This window comes from Crocodylus porosus, unplaced genomic scaffold (genome assembly GCF_001723895.1).
Source record: "Crocodylus porosus isolate Cpor-Errol unplaced genomic scaffold, CroPor_comp1, whole genome shotgun sequence".
NCBI lineage: Eukaryota > Metazoa > Chordata > Crocodylia > Crocodylidae > Crocodylus > Crocodylus porosus.
This window is the reverse complement of record NW_017728886.1, coordinates 42,287,510-42,307,698: the sequence shown is the minus strand read 5'-3', so window position 1 is coordinate 42,307,698 and position 20,189 is coordinate 42,287,510. Positions and strand designations below refer to the sequence as shown.

The 20,189-nt window shown below is 42.5% G+C and overlaps 1 protein-coding gene across 2 annotated transcripts in view; it reads right to left on the bottom strand.

Annotated features, from left to right (window-relative positions):
- The window catches only part of VPS50 (VPS50, EARP/GARPII complex subunit), a 145,105-nt gene that overhangs the window by 79,525 nt on the left and 45,391 nt on the right, over nucleotides 1-20,189 (bottom strand). For both annotated transcript variants that reach the window (XM_019533271.1, XM_019533280.1), the window contains exons 13-15: nucleotides 17,625-17,760; nucleotides 1,710-1,807; nucleotides 206-300 (exon numbers count right to left, since the gene is read on the bottom strand). In XM_019533271.1, the coding sequence (XP_019388816.1) occupies nucleotides 206-300; nucleotides 1,710-1,807; nucleotides 17,625-17,760 (329 nt within the window). The remainder of the gene's footprint in view (nucleotides 1-205; nucleotides 301-1,709; nucleotides 1,808-17,624; nucleotides 17,761-20,189) is intronic.

Genomic DNA, 20,189 nt, shown 5'->3' with positions numbered 1-20,189 from the left:
GAATAATCAAGCTTAAACTATTCATGGGCTTCCTCAATTTCTGGCTGCCTTGAAATACCCCTCCCACTTTCCACCAAAGCAGTGCATGGATGGATGGAAATTAGCACCAGGATCTAAGTCCTACTTTTAAATGATCACACACTGTAACTGTAGCACAAGTTTGTCACTGAATCAAAATACAACTGAAATAATCTCTTCAATATACCTGCTGATAATATCTAGTACAAAAATGAAATCATCATATTTGAAGTTAGATAGGTCTGTTCCTAGCAGATATGTCTTCACTTTCAGCTGAACATCCTATAAAAGACACAAATATTTCAAAGTTAATAATGAACCTCTGTTAAATGTGTATGTTCATTGTTTTGGTAGTGTTGAAATGATGTTGCTGCCTTCATAATAGTCCAATAAAAAGACATCACCCACAAGCGTTCTTGCCTCTCACTTATGTCCAATGTAAGTTTTTAAACCATAACTACTCCCGTATTAAAAATGAATGGCAAAAAGTTGAGCACATCATTCATTAGGTCTTTTTGGTTTATTTGTTCAGGTGTCTGACTTTTTTGAACAAAGATTCAAGGATGAGCAAAGATTCCTCTACAGAAGTATGGTTTGTAAACTATTTTCTTTAGCACATGTCGTTTCTCACCGACTTTTGCTTCATCTCTGATTAATTCACTAGTCAAAAAATGCTTTTGGGTACTTCCAATCCAAGATTGTCATGCCCAGTGGTTATAAAGAACGTCTTTGACTTATTGTTGATGTTATGAGCCACAGAATCTTCAAAGTTCTAACACAAGATTTGGGACCTTTATCCAAACTATTTAGGCTGGGAATACCATGGCAACTGGCAGGCATAGAAGATTTCTCCTCTCTGATTCTGGCTCTACTGTAAATGCCAGAGAAGTACTTCCTATGGCCCTGCACTTCAGCATTACCTTTCTAAATGAAATTAGAAAGGACAGAGCTGGAAATGAACTGTACTGATTTGGAGCACAAAAGGCCAGGATATTTGAAATAAGAAAAATAAATAAATAAATCTAACTTTTAAAGTGAAATTCTGAAGATCATTATTCCTGACATAAGTTGCACATGTTTAATGTATCCCTTCAATGGGAATGGAAAAATTCTATCCTCTGTTCAACAGATGAGCCTCCAAAATTGTATATTTGACACTTCTGCGCACAAAGCATGTTCTAAAAGTGTCAGCACTCTTAAAATGCACACACTCTTTTTAATTCACACAAGTGGATTTCAGCACTGCTAGCAGAAAGTCTCAACCACTGATATAAGCCCTCGTGACTTAAGACTGTATTGGATGAATACCTGAACGTGTTTTATTGAAGACTAACGTGGGATAGAGTCCATTTGGAATGTTCTCATTTTTGGCTTATTTATTTAACAAACTGACAAAAGCCAATTACATGGGATTTGATAATGAGGAGACTTTCCTTCTTTGTAAGGCACAAAAGAAACTAGCTGGGCTTGGTCTGCCAGTTACTACATACCAGGCTCCATCACAAAAATCACTACCTCTATTGACCCTGTAAGCATGGAGGCTAAGAAGCTTCTGGATTATGGAAACCATTTATTCTTCTCACCTTATAACCAGAGACAATAGAAAGGTAGCATGATTTTTAATAAAAAACATCCTATAATAATTCTGCCTTTTATTCGTGAAAAAAATGTGTAGACAACTCAAAACAAACCTGCCATATTCTTGAAAGTCCATGCTCTAATTTCTTTTTTACATAACTGCGGTCAAAATTGGTCTCCTCAGCTCCAACTGCATTGCTGCCATCTGAAACTGAAATTGGAAGATATTACAGGCATCTTTAATAGTCTTAATATTGCTACTGTTTCAAAGTTACACATTATCACATTAGAAATTTGCCAGGCAAACCTTTTGTTCTGCAACTGACGAGGCTATTCCTTTCCTTTTAAAAGTTCTAAGTGTATACAAATATCATGGTAAGTCATTTAAAACTAAATGCTGCATTGGACTAAGAAAGCAAAATATCTCATTCCAAGAAAATCAAATTAAAATGAAGAAGTAACAGATGTTTAGATTTCACATGCACAAAAAGAATAAATTTTGCCCATATTAGATGTTACATATTCTCTACAAGGAAACAGTCCATAAATTCTAAGTTTGTATATCAAAACAACTAGCTGAAAGGTTATAAAAAAGGGTATTAAATGCATTCACCAGTAGAATCAGCCGGTACATCTGGATAAAGACCCTGCAACATTTATTTTATGAACAAAATGTGACTAGTTCTCTTGGGTATTCTCTCACACTCCTCCCTCTGTTTATTCTTCCAGGGTATCTGCATACATGAAACAGTCTTGTAACTCTAAGGCATCAAGACCCCATCATTTTCTCCTTCAAAATCCTTCTTTTTCATTCAGTTTCTTGTAGAGCTACAGTAGATTACTACATAACTGAGATTACTACAGTAACTGAGAGCTTTCCTAAAAGTATATTAAAGCATCATGGCTATCATCTGTCAGGTGGTTCTTTCCTCTCCCTAGGGAAAAATTCTACATTTTATTTCTATATTTTAACTGTAATATGTACTCTGTAACGTGCTTACACTAGCAAAAGAAACTAGAAGTAGCATGTCTTACATCTGGATGCAGATCAAAGCATGATGGTGCTTAATTCTTTTAAGAATTTGTTTCACAGTCTGAGACTGGCTACCAAGGAGGTTCCATCCTAAACAAGTGGCATATACAACCCACTAGTTCCCAATGCCAGTCTTACTACACAGTGTCTGGCAGCTCTTCATCTGAACTCTCATCTGAACTCAGGTACAATCTCAATCTCCTCTCCTGCCCCCTCCAGTGGGTCCCAGTCCTCCACCTGTTTTTCCTCCCTGTTTCCCAGTTCTGCACTTCAATATTTCCATCCTCCATGCACAGTTCTAGCTCATCCCTTCTGCAACTGCAGCTTCCACTTATATGCTGCTTGAGCATCACTTCTTGGGAAAACTGAGAACCCAGGGGAGACAGACATTTGGAATCCAGGTTCATCCACTCAATTCAGGTGACTGACCCCAGCACACTACACAGCAGCCCAGACAATCCAACTCCATCCCAGGCTAGGGCATGCTCAGTGTGGACGGAATCTTTAACATTTTTTAGATGCTCTACTAATGCTTTACTAATGAGCGTATGCAAGCTGCAACTTTTCAAAGACTTATCATTCAGGGAGATTTTCACAGGTACAGCAAAGGTATGTTGATGATGTCAGTAATATCTACTATATTTCAAAGTCCCTACTCCAAAACATGAAATGCCAGAGTTTTTCAAACTTTAACATAGGCAACATCATGTATTTTTTATTAGACTCAAAACTCTGAAAGTGCTGTACACTTTTAGTTGAAATCTTTCAAATTAAATTCCATACCAAGTGTCTGTCTCCAGCTGAAACTTCAACCCCAAGGGTTAAGGTATGTCAAACTTGAAAGGAACTGAAACAAGATGCTATATAAAAGGTAAGTGTAAAATAAATTTTATAATAAGCTATATAACCAAGCCCTGCCTATGACACTCTACGGAGACCTAGTATACAGAATTAAGGATAAAGTCTGATGAGTTTTTTTCAATACCTCTGTTCCTGAAGGAAGAGGCTGCCACTTCATGTACATGGCCAGAAAGATATCAAAGCTATAACCCAGTCAGGGAGCAAAACAAAGAACATTTAACTGAGGTCAGATTCTTAGCTGCTAGAATAGACTGCAGTAGTAGATGGCAGCAGACAGTAGCTGCAAAACCACCTAATACAGTACTAGCATGAACACAGAATCCACAAGCACTTCCAGACTATAAACTGAATTGGCTATTTTGAGTTGCACACCCTCCCCTAGCACACTGCACTATGGTTGGGAAGTATTTTCTACTCCCAGCAAGCATAGTACAGGTGCAACTTCAACTGCCTGCTTCTCATCCATTACCAAACCCATCTAAGAACTGGCCGACATTTTTGACAGTATTATCTTCTATTATAAAGGATGGGAAAAGTCACCTGCATATTGTCATATCACTAGTTTTCCTTAAACAGCTGCCTATATATGCAAATCGGTATTGGACTCTGCAAGCTAGGAGAGTTTTATGGCCCAAGAGCATCAGCTTTTAGGTGCATCCATCTAAAAATCATATAGACGAGACCACTTGCCTCAGACAGAAGACCAGATCCACACATTAATTGTGTCAAATGTCACAGAAGGATCCAGCAGCATGGCTGTCCTCCATCTGCTCGTATTGAGAGATCATCCATAAAGACCACAACTGCTGTTTACATTTAAAGCCTTGCCCTAAATTCATATTTTGCAGAATCCTCAACCTGGGATACTTCTTGTAGCTAGCTAGATGAGCAGTGTGACTTTTGAATGCCTTCATGACCTCTCTCAGGAAGAGAAGACTTAGCACTGGGCAATAATAAGTCTCACACAGGTGTCAAGAGTGTACATGCAGTCCAATCAGTACTGAAGCATACAATAGCCTTTAAATGCAACATTGGAGAGGCACCAATTACTGGAAATTCTCTTTCATCAACCAGGAAGAGTTCAGCCATAGGTTTTTGGCCAAATCTCCCTGTGTCCAATACTTGTTGTGCGTAAATAAGAATGTCAGCAGTCTTTAGACCAGGGGAAGGCAATTATTCCAGCTGGACGGCCACTTACGAGTTCTGGTGAGCTGTTGAGGGCCGCATAGGTAGTCTACCCCTTGACAGCTGCCCTCCCCACCCCCCAGTCACCATATTGGCACTGGAAGTCCCGCCCTCCCAACCCCTGACCTTTGCCACCAGAAGGCCATCCCCTTGCTACCCAGAAATACTCCTTTTGGGAGAGGGGGTTGCCATCTTAGAAGCAGGAAAAAAAAAAAAACAACCACCAAATCATACACTAAAAGTCAAACACCTATTAAAACATATTTTAATTATTACAAAAAATATTGGTTGCGATTTGTGTTTTTGTACTGTATATAGAAGAGATTGCATAATAATTCAAAAATAAAGTCTCACTCTTTTATACTGTGCATGGAGGATGTGGGGGGGCTGTGAGGGGGTGTGGTTGTATGCGGGGAAGCAGAGGGTATGCTGGAGTGTGTTATATGTCAGTGGGGGTTATGGGGGTATGGTGTGGGTGTATGAGGTTTGTGGGGTGTACCGGAGAGGGGGGGGGGGGGGTCTAGAGATCCTCACACATATGGTGCGCAGCCCCTGCTGCCAGCAGCAGCGGCAGATGGAGGGGGCTTGGGGAGCTCATGCCTGGTGCAGGCACTGCCACCCGGCAGGGCACAGCTCTGTCCAGCACTGCACTGGAGGTGAGGAGCTCAGCCCACCCAGCCATCTGTCGCAGGGGCTCAGCATGGCATGCCTGAAGCTTTCACACTCAGACCGGGGAAACCTTGCACTGGACTCCACTGAGAAGCAGGGGGCTGGGCTCCCTCCACTTCTGACGGAGCCCAGGCACCTGCGCAGCACGGAGCAGGGAAGGCAACCAGCTCCAGTGCAGCCCCAGTGCCAGTGCAGGAGCTGCAGGTGCACTGTGGTAGAGGCAGCAGCAGAAGCCAGCTGGGAACTGTGAGGGCCAGGTTGGCTCCTGCTGCATTCTGTGGTCCTGGTGTCGCAGCCAGGAACGAAGTGGCATGGTGCAGCATGGCACGGAGCTGGCCAGCCCAGCTGGGCACCTCCCAGTAGCTCACTGTTTTTGGCTGCAACACCAGGACTGAAGAATGCAGCAGGAGCCAGCCCAGCCCCTGCAGTTCCCAGGTGGATCCTGCTGCTGGTCCTGACCCCCAATGCTCCTCACTCCCACCCCCTGCCACTTTCCCCTTCCTGCTCCCGTCTCATTTCCCCTGCCACTTCCCTTCCTTCCCTGCCTGCTGCCACCACTCCCCGACCTGCTGACCACTCCCCACCTGCAGCTCTGGCACCACGTGGTTCTGGTTCCTGCAGTGCTGGCGATCCTCCCTGCCTCAGCTCATTCTTATCTGGAGTTACCCTCTTGGACAGAGAGATTTGGGGAACAGTCCCAGGCCAAAAGCCTCTGCTAGGCAGAAGCTACCAGCTGAGGGTTGGAGGTGGGGTGAGGCCAGGCAGACCTTGCTGTCACTGGGTCCTGCCAGCAGCTCCTCCTGAGTCCTGCTGCCACTGACTCCTTTCATCCTTGACAGGCAGTCAGGAGTAGATAAACGTTATTTTTCTAAACTTTTTAGGGGCCCCGTGGGCTAAACAGAATGGCCTGGAGGGCTGGATCAGGCCCTCAAGCCATAATTTGCCCACCCCTACTTTATACTCATAAATAATAACACATGTAAAATGATCTGCCTCACTATCCCAGTTCTATGCATCTAGTAGGAGCACAATTTGCAGCCCACTCTTATCAATTTGTTTTCTGAACCTTTCCCCCCGCAGTGCAAACTACTCAAAAATTATCTGCATCTTGAATAGCATTGAGGGCTTAATATAACTACATTAAAAAATGACACTGCAAAATATAAGATTTTCAGTTCCTGAGGTATATCGTTAAGTCACTCCACAACTGACAATGGAAAATAAACTAGTACTGGTAACAGGCTGTCAGAGGAACACTTGTGGCAGTTAAATTCTTTCAAACTGAAAGCCACTTCATATATCTTGATGTCAGCAAGTTAAAACTTAGGCTGCTTACAAGATTAAGACAACAAGACCAGTTACAGCTCAAACAGTACACAGGACTGAAACAGCTTTAATTCAGTGTAATGAGGTTAACCCTTCCCTCATAGTTATACATGCAGTATAAGTTTGCAGGCTAAGGCAGGGCTCCTGCATTCTGTTCTAGAATATCAAGAACTGGGTTCAGATCTTTCTGCTTAAATCAATGTGATTACTTGTGCTTGTAACAGAAATGCTCAAGCATAATTCCACAATTTACCCACTTACCTTACACCTTTCCACTACAAAATACAATAATACAATCCCATTAGTCATTGACTGTGTGTATATACATAGCTGAAACGTAATATATATACCATGAATTTGATCAGGTTCTCACAAAGGCAGCAATTCTGACCGACAAATGTACTTGCTAGAGACCAAGTGACTTATCATGCAAGATTCAGCTAAAACAGAAAACATAACCCAGCCTGCTAACTATGCATCAACAAGATGCATCACTTTCACTAAATATTCAGATAATATAAATAGATATTCGCTTTCATCATACTATCTTACTGAATAATTCTGGAAAGCCAGGACAAGCCTTAATCATAGGTCACCATGTCTGATTTTTGCTACATGCTTGGGTCCAAACATTTGGCTTCAACTGAAACATTATTCATTCTCTATTCAAAATAGGCTACGAAAGTAAGCTAATGTGGAGCAAATATCTGCTACACAGAGGGCACGCCACCTGTAGTAACAGCCTGTACTGCCCCATGCAGGCAGCGCATGGTTATTTTTAGCCACTACATCACTTCAGCAATGAGCTATAGCGAGGGAGCACGTTGCTAAGACAATGTAGCTGTGGCATCACGGTTTGGGCCCATCAACACTACAGCACCACTGACACTTCCAGGAGCACCACTGGCACTTTTGGGTCGGCGGGGTCAGCCACAGGGGGACCGCTTCTCCTGGTGCACTCCCCAGCCGGTGCTCTCGGGGGGGCACCGGTGCTCTCGCCTGCCCCCCTGCCCAGGAGCGCTGCTGTCAGGGGGGGCACCAGCACTCTCAGGGGGTGCACATGTACCCCTGTGCCTCCTCTACACGTTGCAATTGGAGGCAAGGTTTGGCTGTTCAGGCTGGATGGGTATTACTTTCAATCTTTTTATCCAGCATTAAGCAGCTATTTTGCATGTGCAGCAATATGAATTTAAGATGGTTTTGTTGTGTACTAAGCACCATATGAGACCCCAAAATGCATTTTTTCCTTTTGTTTTTATAGACTGTGGACTAGATGGCAGAAGGAGCGTGTGAGCCCAAGGCAAAGTAAAAGTCCTAGGAATCCAGAGTTCTGTTTATCTAAGCATCTGATTTGGGTGTATAAAGGTCCCCCTTCTTCCACACTTTTTCAACTTCTAAAAGTTTTATCTCCATCAAGGGAACAGAAAGGTTTGTTTGTTGCAGGAATGAACAGAACCATTTACATTCTTTGAAGCTTTCCCCACCTCTGAATAACAAGATGACCTTGCGCAGAAACCCTGTGGGAATTTATACAATATAGTATTTAACTTTTTAAAGCATCAAGTGATACAGAATTAAATATATATATTCAACGTGTTTCATTTTTTGCATTCCAATACATTATGGCTATTAAAGCTATTATCTCAACTCACCATCAATTTTATACTAATGAAATAAGGAACATTAAATGTCATAAAGTTCAGTTTTAATATTTCTAACAGTTAATGCCTTAAAACATTTTATATAACAGTTGATCATAAGCCCAGATTTTTCCCCCCCATCACAACCAAATGTATGGAAGAATTTTAATGGTCTTTTCAAGTTTGAATTTTTACTATATTTTTGTTATATCTTTTGTATCAATAGATCTATAGAATCATAGAAAAGGAGGCTTGAAAGAGACCTCCCCATGCAGGAACCAGAATCATTCCTTTCCCAAACACTGTATAGAAATCCATTGTCTAACTGATTAACAAAACTACAGACAAGCCCAACACAGCCACAAGGCACCTTACCTTGTCACAGGAAAGGTAGGGGGACAGTGGGGAACAATGTCCTGCTGCTGAGAGGGTTGTTAAAGCACACTGGAGAGATCCAAGGAAGGACCACAGACGAAGAGAAAAAAAACAAACCAACCGCACAATCTCAATATGGGGTTAAATATGACAATCAGTCTGACCCCCTCTAGCCAGAAACCTCCATGTTTAACTCTCAGCAGGGGCACTGGCACACCCAATCAAAATCCCCAGCCTTAGCTACAGCCAACACCCAATGATTCTAAGGAAAGTGAAAAGAAAAAAAATCCCTAATGTGTAGCAACAGGAGTAGTAAAAAATTACTTTCTGGTCCCATGTGGCAAACAGCAAAGCCCAGAAGCATGGAAAATACCCACAGCATAGGCATAGCTAATCCTAGATCATCCCCGACCAATGTTCGACCAGCCTTTGGTTGAATGTTTCCAATGATGGAGACTCCACAGCCTCCCCAGGCAATCTGTGTCACTGCCTCACTGTTCTAACAGTGAAGAAGTTTTTCCCCAATATCCAATCTAATTTTACGTAACTGCAACTGCAAGCCACTGGTTCACATCCTACTCTCTGCAGCAAGAGAAAAAAAGATGTTTTCCCTTTTCTTTATGGTAACCCCTCAGATATCTGAAGAATGCTATCATGTCTCCTCTTAAATTCATATTCTTACATTCAAAATGAGATCATTCAAGATTCAAGTTCATAATTACCAGTCAAATGTTATTGACTTGTTGCTCCTCACTTATGAGTATTCAACAAATTAAATTGAATACCTTTATTTTTCATTTACTTAAATTTTAACATGATGTAAATATTCTGTTTTAAAACACGTTTGTATTTTGAGGTAGATCTGTCTTCATTAGTTAATCCCATAGCTGTAAATGTAATTACAACTGTAATTTTTTTTTAGTTGGTCCTAAACATCACTTCTCTAAAGACAAACCCAGTGAATTAACAGTGTATTTGCTTGCCTTGGGACTTGACTGTAGGAAACCAAGATGTGGGCAATACTGCCTAGTGGTAAGACACCTGAAGCATAAGTGCAGTCCACATTAGTTTCCCCAGGGGGTGGGAGGGGGTCTAGAGGAGTCTGGTGCCAAAACTGGATTCAGGAGCTCAGGACAAGCTGGGGTCAGAAGCCAACACCAGAGACAAGGTAAGACAGGGCTTAACTGAGATCAGAAGCCAATGACAGAGCTGAGGTCAAATCAGAATCACAAGCACAGAACTGGGATCAGGGCATATCAAGCATCTTACAGGAATTAGAAGCTAGAATCAGAGCCAGGAGTCAAAACTAGAATATCAACATGGAAGGACACAGACAGTCAGGATCAACAGCTTATATTTTCGTCCAGTTAAAGAGACTGCAGACTGGGCCTGGCTTTTAAGGCCTGGAGTGGGTGGGGCCTGTTGCCTGTGGTTTCAGGGACTGGCTGCCCTGATGGCCTCACTCAGCCCAGCTAGAACCAAGGGGCTGCTCTGGGTTTGCAGCAGGTGGTGCTTGTTCTAGGGATGACTTGTCCTGACCTTCCTATCAAAAGGGAGAGGCAGTTACCCATGTTAGTATGAAGTCAATCAGAAGGCAGGGTAGATATGCACCTTTACAGACTATATATGAAGAAGCTGCTTTCGTGAATCCATGTTTACTTCATCAGATGCTTTAAAACAGATGTAAAGAAAACATGAGCAAATAAAATTTGAAAGCTTTCCGCACATCCTTTCACAGCATTTGATGAAGTGAGCCTGGGTTCACAAAAGCTTGTGTTCTCTATGTTGTTCTCATCTTAGTTATTATCTGATATTATTATGTTAATAAAAATAATAGTAATACAAGATAAAGTAGTAATAATAATAATAATAATAATAATACATCTTACTATTCTTTATTCTATAAAGGTGAATACCTACCCTGCCTTTTTGCTGTCTGCACTTGCACACAGTTTTCACCAATAAGCAATCCTATTCAGCCCAACAGAATTATTCTTATAAAACGACCACTCTGAACAACATATGATTGCAGTAAAATTCCAGACGGTAATCAGACAGCCATGCAGGGGTTATTTTCAGTTCCAAGTTCCTCCTGGGGGCAGGAGGGAAGAAAGCCAGAGTCGCACTGCTTTATGCACCTCAGTGCTTCTGTACAACTATAAAAATTAATCTTCAGCTCATCTTATTAATGGAGAAACCTGCAGCATTTCCAAAATTGATATTTTCAATTACATTTTTATAAAAATATACCCAGTGAAGTATTAAGGTGACAAAATGGGCCACAAGGGGCCCAACAATAAACTCTGCACTGAAGTCCAAAACAAGCTCAATACTTATTTAAGAGAACTTGTTTGTGAAAGAGTGCAAAAATATATGCAATATTTTCTTTCTTTTTATTTTATAAATTTAAAAGTAGGAAAATGACAGGCGTAAATGAGACCCTTTTCACTCCTCTGCCCCAAAATAATGATTTACATTTTAAAGATATGCAGACACAGTACGCAACTCTGAGCCTTCTTGAATAGGCTGGGATATAAATAATAATAACAATAACTTTTATTCCTTATAGGAATTAAAACACTCACACAGACATAAGGACATGCATGAATTACAGTTAGGAATCTACTCAAATTGTGATTGTGGATTTTGTGAAATCAGGCGAGCTCTACAAAAGCCGCATGGGGGAGAGGATGGTGGGGGGTAAACTTATTCAAAATAAAATGCTGGCTCCCCAGTAAGCCCCAGCAGTCTTTCTGGCCACTGCAGCTCACCAGGAGAAAAAGGGGCAGGTAGGGGACTGCTGGAACAAAGGGCTGCCAAGATGGCTGCTGCCCCCAGGTCCCAAAGCTGATTGGCTGCCTGTTGTGCGGACCTGTCCCCTCCACCAATCACCAGCAAGAGGTAGGACCACAAAATGGACAGCCCTCTCAGCCAATCAGTGGTGAGGGGCGAGGCTGTACAACGGACAGCCCTCTCAGCCAATCAGCACCGGGGGGGAAAAGGGGAGGAGAAGCCACTGGGGCCCCTCAGCCACTCAAGAGGCGTGGGGGAGCCCCACCACAATTAGGGGTGCACCGATAGAGATTTTTGGAGCCAATACTGATAGCTGATTTTTAAGAAGGCATATCAGCCAATACCAATCTGATTTCTGATATGCAGCCTAGCAGTATGGAGAGCCTCAGCCTCTGCGCCAGCCCCATTTGCTCCCTCACCATAGGGGCCTCGATCTGCACCCCCCACGCCTCTCCCCTGCCCTTCCAGCACAACAGACTTACCAGATGCACGCAGCTGTCCAAGCTGCCGTGCTGCGGCTCCTCAGTGTCTACATGAGGCACTGTAGCTGCACGCATGCAAGGGCCATTTATGACATTGTTGGTCACATCAGGCCAATTTCTGATACACTCAATATTCTTTATATCAGTGTCAATCCAATATCAGACCAATGTATCAGTGCACTTCTCACCACAATAAGCCCTCAAAAATGGCAGCCAAACCTGTGATCTGCCTGCAAAAATCAGCTGTCCATCTGCAAGTTGGGCAGACTCCTAATTATGATGAAGTACAATACTTAATTATGACAAAGCATAGGTAAGAGCTCTTTTAGACACACTACACTAGTGAGTGCATAGTTCATGTTATTTTTCTTTATTAATGTAATTAAATGTCTTCTAAATCTACTGGTTCCACAAACTGTCATTCTTATTTTTGGATTTTGATACAACGATGAAGAAGCACTTTACATATCTGAAGTAGTGCCTAAGCATTAATGAGTACCAGGCAAAACCAGGGAAGAACCTAAGGATAGCTTTATATGTTAAAAAAGAAGAAGAAGAAGAAGAGCCAGATATGCATGAAGTAGTGGGAAGCCTTATTCAAATTCTTTGCAATTTTTGGTTTCATTAACTGTTTAGTCGAAGAATTTTAGCAAAGGTTTCTAAACTATCCTGCAACTCCCCCTGCTGTGTCCTCTCATTCTGCAGTCTTTAGCTTTAGAATGTATCCTGTCATTCAAGACATCCACTAAGGAACCAATATTCATATGCAGAATCAATAGTTTCTGGAAACTAACCGTGAGATTTAAAATATAGGTACTGTGGATATGCTTACTTTCTCTCAGACAAAATTAAATTAGATTTTTTACAATTCCTTTTTTATATACTTCATTGTTTTAAAAACCATCATTCTTCTTTTTAACACGATCCGTTGCTTCATTTACTATGCTAGGTATTTACAGTATAGATAGAATACATCTCAAAGTCTCCACCAACTAAAACAAGATCTGGAGAATTGCTAGTTTTGTAAAAATATTACAGAGACTTTAGTATTATATTAAATCCAAATGACTCATTTGGATTATAATACCACCACTTTATCTAGGCTAACGGTACCTTTAAAACGTCTTTTTGGAATATGAATCTAAAACACTACTTGTTTTAAAGCTTTAAGAAACATTGAAAACAACCATGCTAATGGGAATTGTCTATTGTTCTAATGACATAAGAAATATAGAAAATGGTTTATTACAATGGCTTATTTTGCAATATTCAAACAAACATAAAGGTAGAAAGAAGACAGTAAAATTATAACAAGAAGTTCTCTCTATAAAACATAACAACAGAATAAATATCTTGAAGAAGCTTCTTTTAATATGTAAAGGGAAATAGAGAATGTGCAAACACAACACAAAAGTGGATTAATAAAGAGTCTTCCCACATAAGAGATGCACCTGAATTTTAATGTATTAATATTAAGATGACTTTATTTGAAATACTTTTAATAGAATTAGCCTTAAGCCTAAAGTAATTGTCTTCCTACCTAAAACTGAAGTTGAAGTACAAATATTTAATTTTGCCAGAGGGCCCTTTGTGTAATGTGTGTACACCTAAAAAAAAAATCTCAGTAATTGAAATGACATTTATTCCAATACTTAACATTATTAAGTCTGACTTTAGAAGTAGTGGTGAATTTCAAATATATATTTTAAGTATAGAGTGATATTTTTTTCCAGATCCTCCTTCCTATTTTTATTCTTTCCTCACAATTTAGGCTGAAAGATAAATATACTTCTGCATGTTTTACACAAACATGTTTTTATCAGACAAGAAAAAATAATTGCACAAGCCTGGTCAGAATTCTACTACCCATGAAAGAAACTCATTTCTACTGTTCTAAGGAAGTAGAGACTAAGGCCCTATCCAAAAGAGCAGGAGCGTGCAGTTTGTGGCACCACAAACCTTTGTGTGGCACCACAAACTGCACACAGTGAATGTTAAAAACATACCATGCTGCAAATATGTAGCTCAGTGGCAAAATCTACTACTGGGATTTCCAAAAAAAAAAAAAATACCAGAGAAAAAAACAGCACAAAGCACGCCAAAAAAAGTGCATGCCAGCACAAATGGAAGCCTGCCTCTCCAAATCAAAACTCTGGCTGCTGGTCAGGCCTTCACGCTACCCAAGTTGTGCCCCTGCTTCTCCAGCATGCTATCAGGACTCCAGGTAATGTTGTTGAGATTAGGATTTCACCGTATGCCTATTATTAATTCCAAGCATTTTGGATACCAGGTTCTGTCTTTAGTCGCACTAATTAATTTAAATTATGCACAGCACGCTGTGTATAAAAGGCAAGAGCCAGACAAACAAAATTCCAGGCACTGAACCCATAAGGCAGGAATTAGAAAAGTATAAAGATAGAACCACATAAGACTAAACAAACAATCTATCATGGAACACATGAGTTTTGAGCAGGGATCTGGGTTTTCTGTTTGCTATGGAAAAAAAATCAGATTTTCTCCTTTAAAGGAGAAACAAGCAAAAAACCACAGATTTCCAGTTGCAGGCTGACACAGTTCCAGCTGCAAGGTGCTGCTTTGGGGCTGGAGGGAGTGGGGCACAGAAGATGCCACAAGCACATGTGCATGCACACACATGCATGTGGCCAGAAATACATCCAGGCAGATGTGGAGAACAGCTCGCTTAGCTGCCTACAGATGAGTCTATGGGGGAGGAATGCATAGGGCAATGTGTGGTGGAGGGTATAAACGAGGCAGGCTGATTGAGTTGGCAGAGGCCATAGTGAGCGAGGGGGGTGGCGCAAAGTTGGTGGCACCACACTGGGCAGGAATACACAGTTGCGAGGCCTGGTTGTGGGACAGAACAGAGACATGGGCAAGCTCGTCTGGAGGGCTGGCAGGGGGGGCTGGCTCCCCATCACTGTGCAAACTCTTGGGACAGGGTTGAGAGCCAGAGACAATGCAATGGGAGGAGTGGGGGGGGGGGAGCGGCACATACCTCTCCAGATTTGTTCACCTACAGTGGGACAAGAGGCTGCAGCTGGGCTTCCTCTGCTGGCCAGCAGGCAGGATCTGGCATGGGAGGACTAAGCAAGACAGGGAGACTCAGTGCTGCTGCCACCGCCACCACCACTGGGACCCCCGCACCAGCCTGCTGTCAAGCTGAGGTGCCCCCTGCCCACCTGGCAGCAGCAAAGGGGCACAACTCCGTGCCACCACTACCATCCCTGCTGCTACCGAGCAGCCAGGGGGCACCTCACTATGGCAGTGTGGCTGGCACAGGGCTCTAAGCAGCACCAAGTCTCCCCACCCCAATTTGCCTTCCCATGCTGGGTCCCACCTGCTAGCCCACAGAGGTCCCCAGGGGGAAGGCAGCAAGGGTGGGAGACCCAAGTCCTGCAGTGGGCAGCCCACATCCTCCCTCAGCCCTGCCCCCCAGGGGTCCACTGGGTTCTTCTCAGCCATGTCACCCTCAGGGTAGCAGGGGCAGAGGGAAGCTGGGCTTTGCTGCCGCAGCACCCAGGCTCAGGCACTGCTGGTTGGCTGCAGCTGGCACCCATGGATCAGGAAGTAGGCAAGATGCAGCCTTCAGATCCTGTAGTCCTGGCAGCTGGGGGACCCCTCTGGCAGGGGACTGCAGGTCAGGAGTGAGGGTCTCTGGCAGGGATGGTGGGCTGCAGGATCAGGAGTGAGGGGCACCAGTAAAGGGGTTGGTGGCAGGGGGTTGGGAGTGAGGGGTACCAGCAAGGGCAGGGTACAGGCATATCAGGGCTGCTCAACACCACAAAGCAGTGGGGGGTGGAAGGTGTGGAACCCTGCATCCTGGTGAGTGAAGGGGAAGGGGGAGCTCTGATTTGCCATGATAAAAAACCAAAATTAAATGCCAGTATATATCTGGGGTCCCCAGCTGCCAGGACTACAGGATCCGGAAGCTGCATCCTGCCTGCTTCCTGATCCCTGGGTGCCAGCTGCAGTCAACCAGCACTGCCTGAGCCTGGGTGCTGCGGCGGCAGATATCAATATCTCTATATAGATATCTATATTTGGTAGCCTTCCAAATTGCTTTAAAATAGTAAATACACACACACACCCCTTTTTTTTTCTCCGTTTAAAAAAGTACAAAATTATCTAATTAAAAAACCCAAAATCCATGTTTTTCCACAATTAAAATGAAATACCACTCTCTCTCTCGATATCTATAGAAAGAGGTTTTTAATTAGAGAATTTTGTGTTTTTAAAACAGAGAAAATGAGGATCCCTGTATAAGACAGGGGTTTAGATTTTTCTAGGAGACTGAGGGAGCTGTGCATACATTAGACAGTGGCCTGCAGAAGTTTTGAGCAATGAAAAAGCAACATTAAGGAGAATATACCTTAACATAACTAATTACATTACTAAGTTTTAGTGCAACTTCTTCAAATGTATTCCAGTACCCCTATATATTAAATCTAAAATCTCCCACAAGAGACTTAACACATTTCTAAAGACAAAGGCTATGATATCCTAATGTACTATTGAATAAGTCAGTCACTCTTACTTAACTATGGGGTAGTTCCTGCAATCTACATTTTCAGTTCTACTCCATTATTCAATCTTTGTATAATTTTATAACAATAAAAATAAGATTTTTTTTTTAAATTACTTAAGACCCCCAGATATTGGCAAGATCTTATTTCCTAGACCAGGCACAGGACAGTATAGATGAAATATGAATCCAAGTCCAAACTTGGACATGGTTAAAGGAAAAGCCTATGCAGGTTAAATACAGGATTAATTAAAGATAAATTTAGTAAAGCTTCTGAATATTTACAGTCTAATTCAACATTTAGTGTGTGCACATTAATCATTACCACACATTTAAACAACGCGACAACATATTTACACTGAGAAAACGAAATGGCAATGCTTATAGAATTCTGGTGATCAGAACCACAAAAGAAACTCGACAGAGGGGGATAAGCAGATGCCCACTTACTAGCACAATGGGATCTAATCCCTGATCCTAACCATTGTACCACCTGCCACACCACCTGTGCAATTGGTGAGATCAGGAATTGGATCCCAAATCACAATACCGCCATCAGGGAGCCCAGGACACAGGTTGACAAGTGCTGGACAGGGCAAGTTGATCCACTACTCCCGCCTGGCCCCTGCAAACCCACTGAACCCTGGGATGCACACTCAGTTTTTAAAGCTTTTTGTGTGCAGGGACCCTGAGATCAGGGAACTTCCCAATCCTGGGGCCCTAGTGCATTGGAGCCTTTAGAAACTGTGTGTAGCTGGGCAGGGCAAAACCAAAATGACTGCTAGGAGCAGGGGTTGTTAAGTGCCTGGTGGCAGAGCCCATCAGCTTTCCCCCTGCAACCATGCAACCCACTTGCTTGGCAGCCCATTTTTAGCACTGGGACGGATGCCAACCCCATCCCAATTCCTATATTATGAAAAATCTTTGTGGCTGGTTTAGGACTTTATGGCACCGTAAGTCAACTGCATGTATAGCACTGTTACTATGTATGGTGTGATTTTCACATTAATAGCACCTTAAATGTAACATGCATCAGGAGACAAACTAATAACTTGGGCATTTAAATCTTATTTCAGACTATAAAAAAGCAACAAGAGATTAATTCAAAAGTAAAATCTTACCTGAAGATAAAGCAGCTCCCTCATCTCGATCATGTGTCTCATGCCATTGCATGGTTCGATAATAGCTAAGCATGACTTCCCAAAGTGCTTTGCAGAGATCAGCAAGACATGGAATGTAGCTGTCAGATGTAATATGCTAAAGAAAATAAAAAATTAGTCTCATGAGAACACTAGCAGTTCTGCTCAATGTCCTGCACAGGCAAAATAAGTAGCTACTCTGCCACTCTAGTGGTTGAGGTGACTCACGTTTGAGTTTTAACTTTGAAAACCACGTGAGATTTACAGCACATTTCACTTTGGTGCTGATCATACTGTATTTGCTCAGCTGACTATTAAAATGTACCCAGTTAACCCCAGTTTGGAGTGACATGCATCTACCTGTAGAGCCCATCCAGTTGTTTCATCTATACTGAGACTACACATGCACTTTACTTGTCAGGTGACCAATTATTAGCTCCACAGTAAACTGTCACAGTCTACACACGTGCAGTAAATTAACTGTGCCATAAAATAGTACTGTCCCAGTACCATCTTACAACAGAGTAATTAAGTGTGATGAAATGCATGTGTAGATAGTGACAGGGGCTGAGTGAGACATGAATGTGCTAAAGGGCAAGGGCTGTCCAGCCACACAGCTCTGCAGGTTCTGTACCCTCATGCCCCAGCCAGCCTGTCCATCACCCAACCCTATGACCCAGAGTCTGGGACTGATCCCTCAAGCCTGCTGCCATCCCAGGGCTGCTCTGCTCCAGCTCAAACTGCTGCTGTCCCAACCATTGTGTAGACTAGCTGAGATGATGGTTTTGCTATACGGAATATTGATTTTCCGAAACTGGACTATGGCCAACAATTCATTTTGTATGTATTTATGGAAAACCAGAAAAGGTAGAGGCAGCATAGTCTGTTGTGCCAGGTTCAGGACAGACATTGCAAGAAGACCTAAATGTTATTTGTGGTGCTGAGATCACTCTGGTTTACTAGGGTCACCCAGCAATCACTTCAAGTCTCTCTGCATATTACCTCCCTCACAATTTGTCTGTCTTGCTTCCTTAGAGCGTAAGGCCCTCAAGACAGACTCAGCACAGCTGCTCTCTCAGTTGTAATCTATAGGAACAGCTATAAATCAATTATTTCTAGCCAAGCTGGTTGGTGCACGGTTATACTAGATATTGTATAAACTTCATAATTTAAGTAGTAAATATGTTGGTTTCTAAAGACTAACATTCATTGGGTAAGATGTGAAGAAACTACCTCACAAAAAAGATTCTAAAAATTCAATTATAAAACCCCTCTTTTTCAGATGACATTACCCAGCAAGAAACCAACTGTAGACATAACCTGAAATTCTGCCTGGTACTTTGTAAGGGGAAAAAATGCCAGCACAAAGCACTATATGCAATGATAAACTCTTCACTGGTTCATTTGCTATGCAGAAGCACTGTCTTTTCCTTGTGGAAACAAAGATTGAAACCAGGACCTGGATGTTTTTTCAGACTGCTGTTATTTTATTGTTAGTTTTGAAATAGAGTTAATCTAAAAAATTATTACTTTGAATGAAGCTGCAGTATAGGTAGTTCACATCAACTTTATTTATTACAAACAAAGTAGCTTTTGCCCAAGGTCAGGTTACAATACAAACACATTATGAAAACTAGCTTCAAAAGAAAATCTAAGATACTCTGCAAAGCCTTACTCAGTTGTCACTATACTGCTTTCTTTATTATCCCAACATACTGTTTAAAGCCTATCTTTTAATTCACAAAGAAGTTTATTCAAGTGTTTATACAAGGCTTTGAACATACGAAGTGCAAGCTATTGCCTGACACCCACACATGTGAAAAAAAAAAAGATGTCAAAGCCTTGGCTGTACTACTTGAAACCCAAATATAGCAGAATCTGCAACTTCCATCATAATTATAACACAAATCCAGACCTATTAAGGAGGGCAAAAACATTAGCAACCACTTTAATTTCAAAGCTTTGTTTTGATTATTAGCAGATCAATGAACTTGTGGCTTTTCAATGCTGGGCATCCTAATGTTCAAAAGAAATTTGAAGAAATAATGGATAATCATTTGGAAAAAAAGTGTAGTTGTTAATATTAAACCAGAGAAATATAGTCAAACAAAAAAAGAAAAAACAAAAACACACTCAGGTAGGCTCTGGAGCGGTGAGAGCCGCGTGGGTGGGAAGGGGTTAACTCCTCGCTTGCTGGGAGGAGGCCGCTGCCAGGTGCCGGGCTGGGTCAAGCCCCTGCCCAGGCCCCTACTTGGCCCAGCCCCCAGGGAGAGAGGAGTGAAGGAGGAGGTACTCACCAGTCCCCCTCCTGTAGGGCAGAGCCCCCCAGATCCCGGGCAGGGCCCCCCTGGCCTGAGAAGACAGCGTTCCCCGACGGCAGGCCCACTGCGCATGCGCGTAGTTTAAAAGGGCCCGCCAGTCAGGGAAAAAAACAAAAACAAAAACAAAAAAAACCACTCAGGTAGGCTCTGGAGCGGTAAGAGACGCGCGGGTGAAGCCCGCTGCACCCCCACTCCCCCGAAGCCCCCCAGACACCCCCTCAGCAGC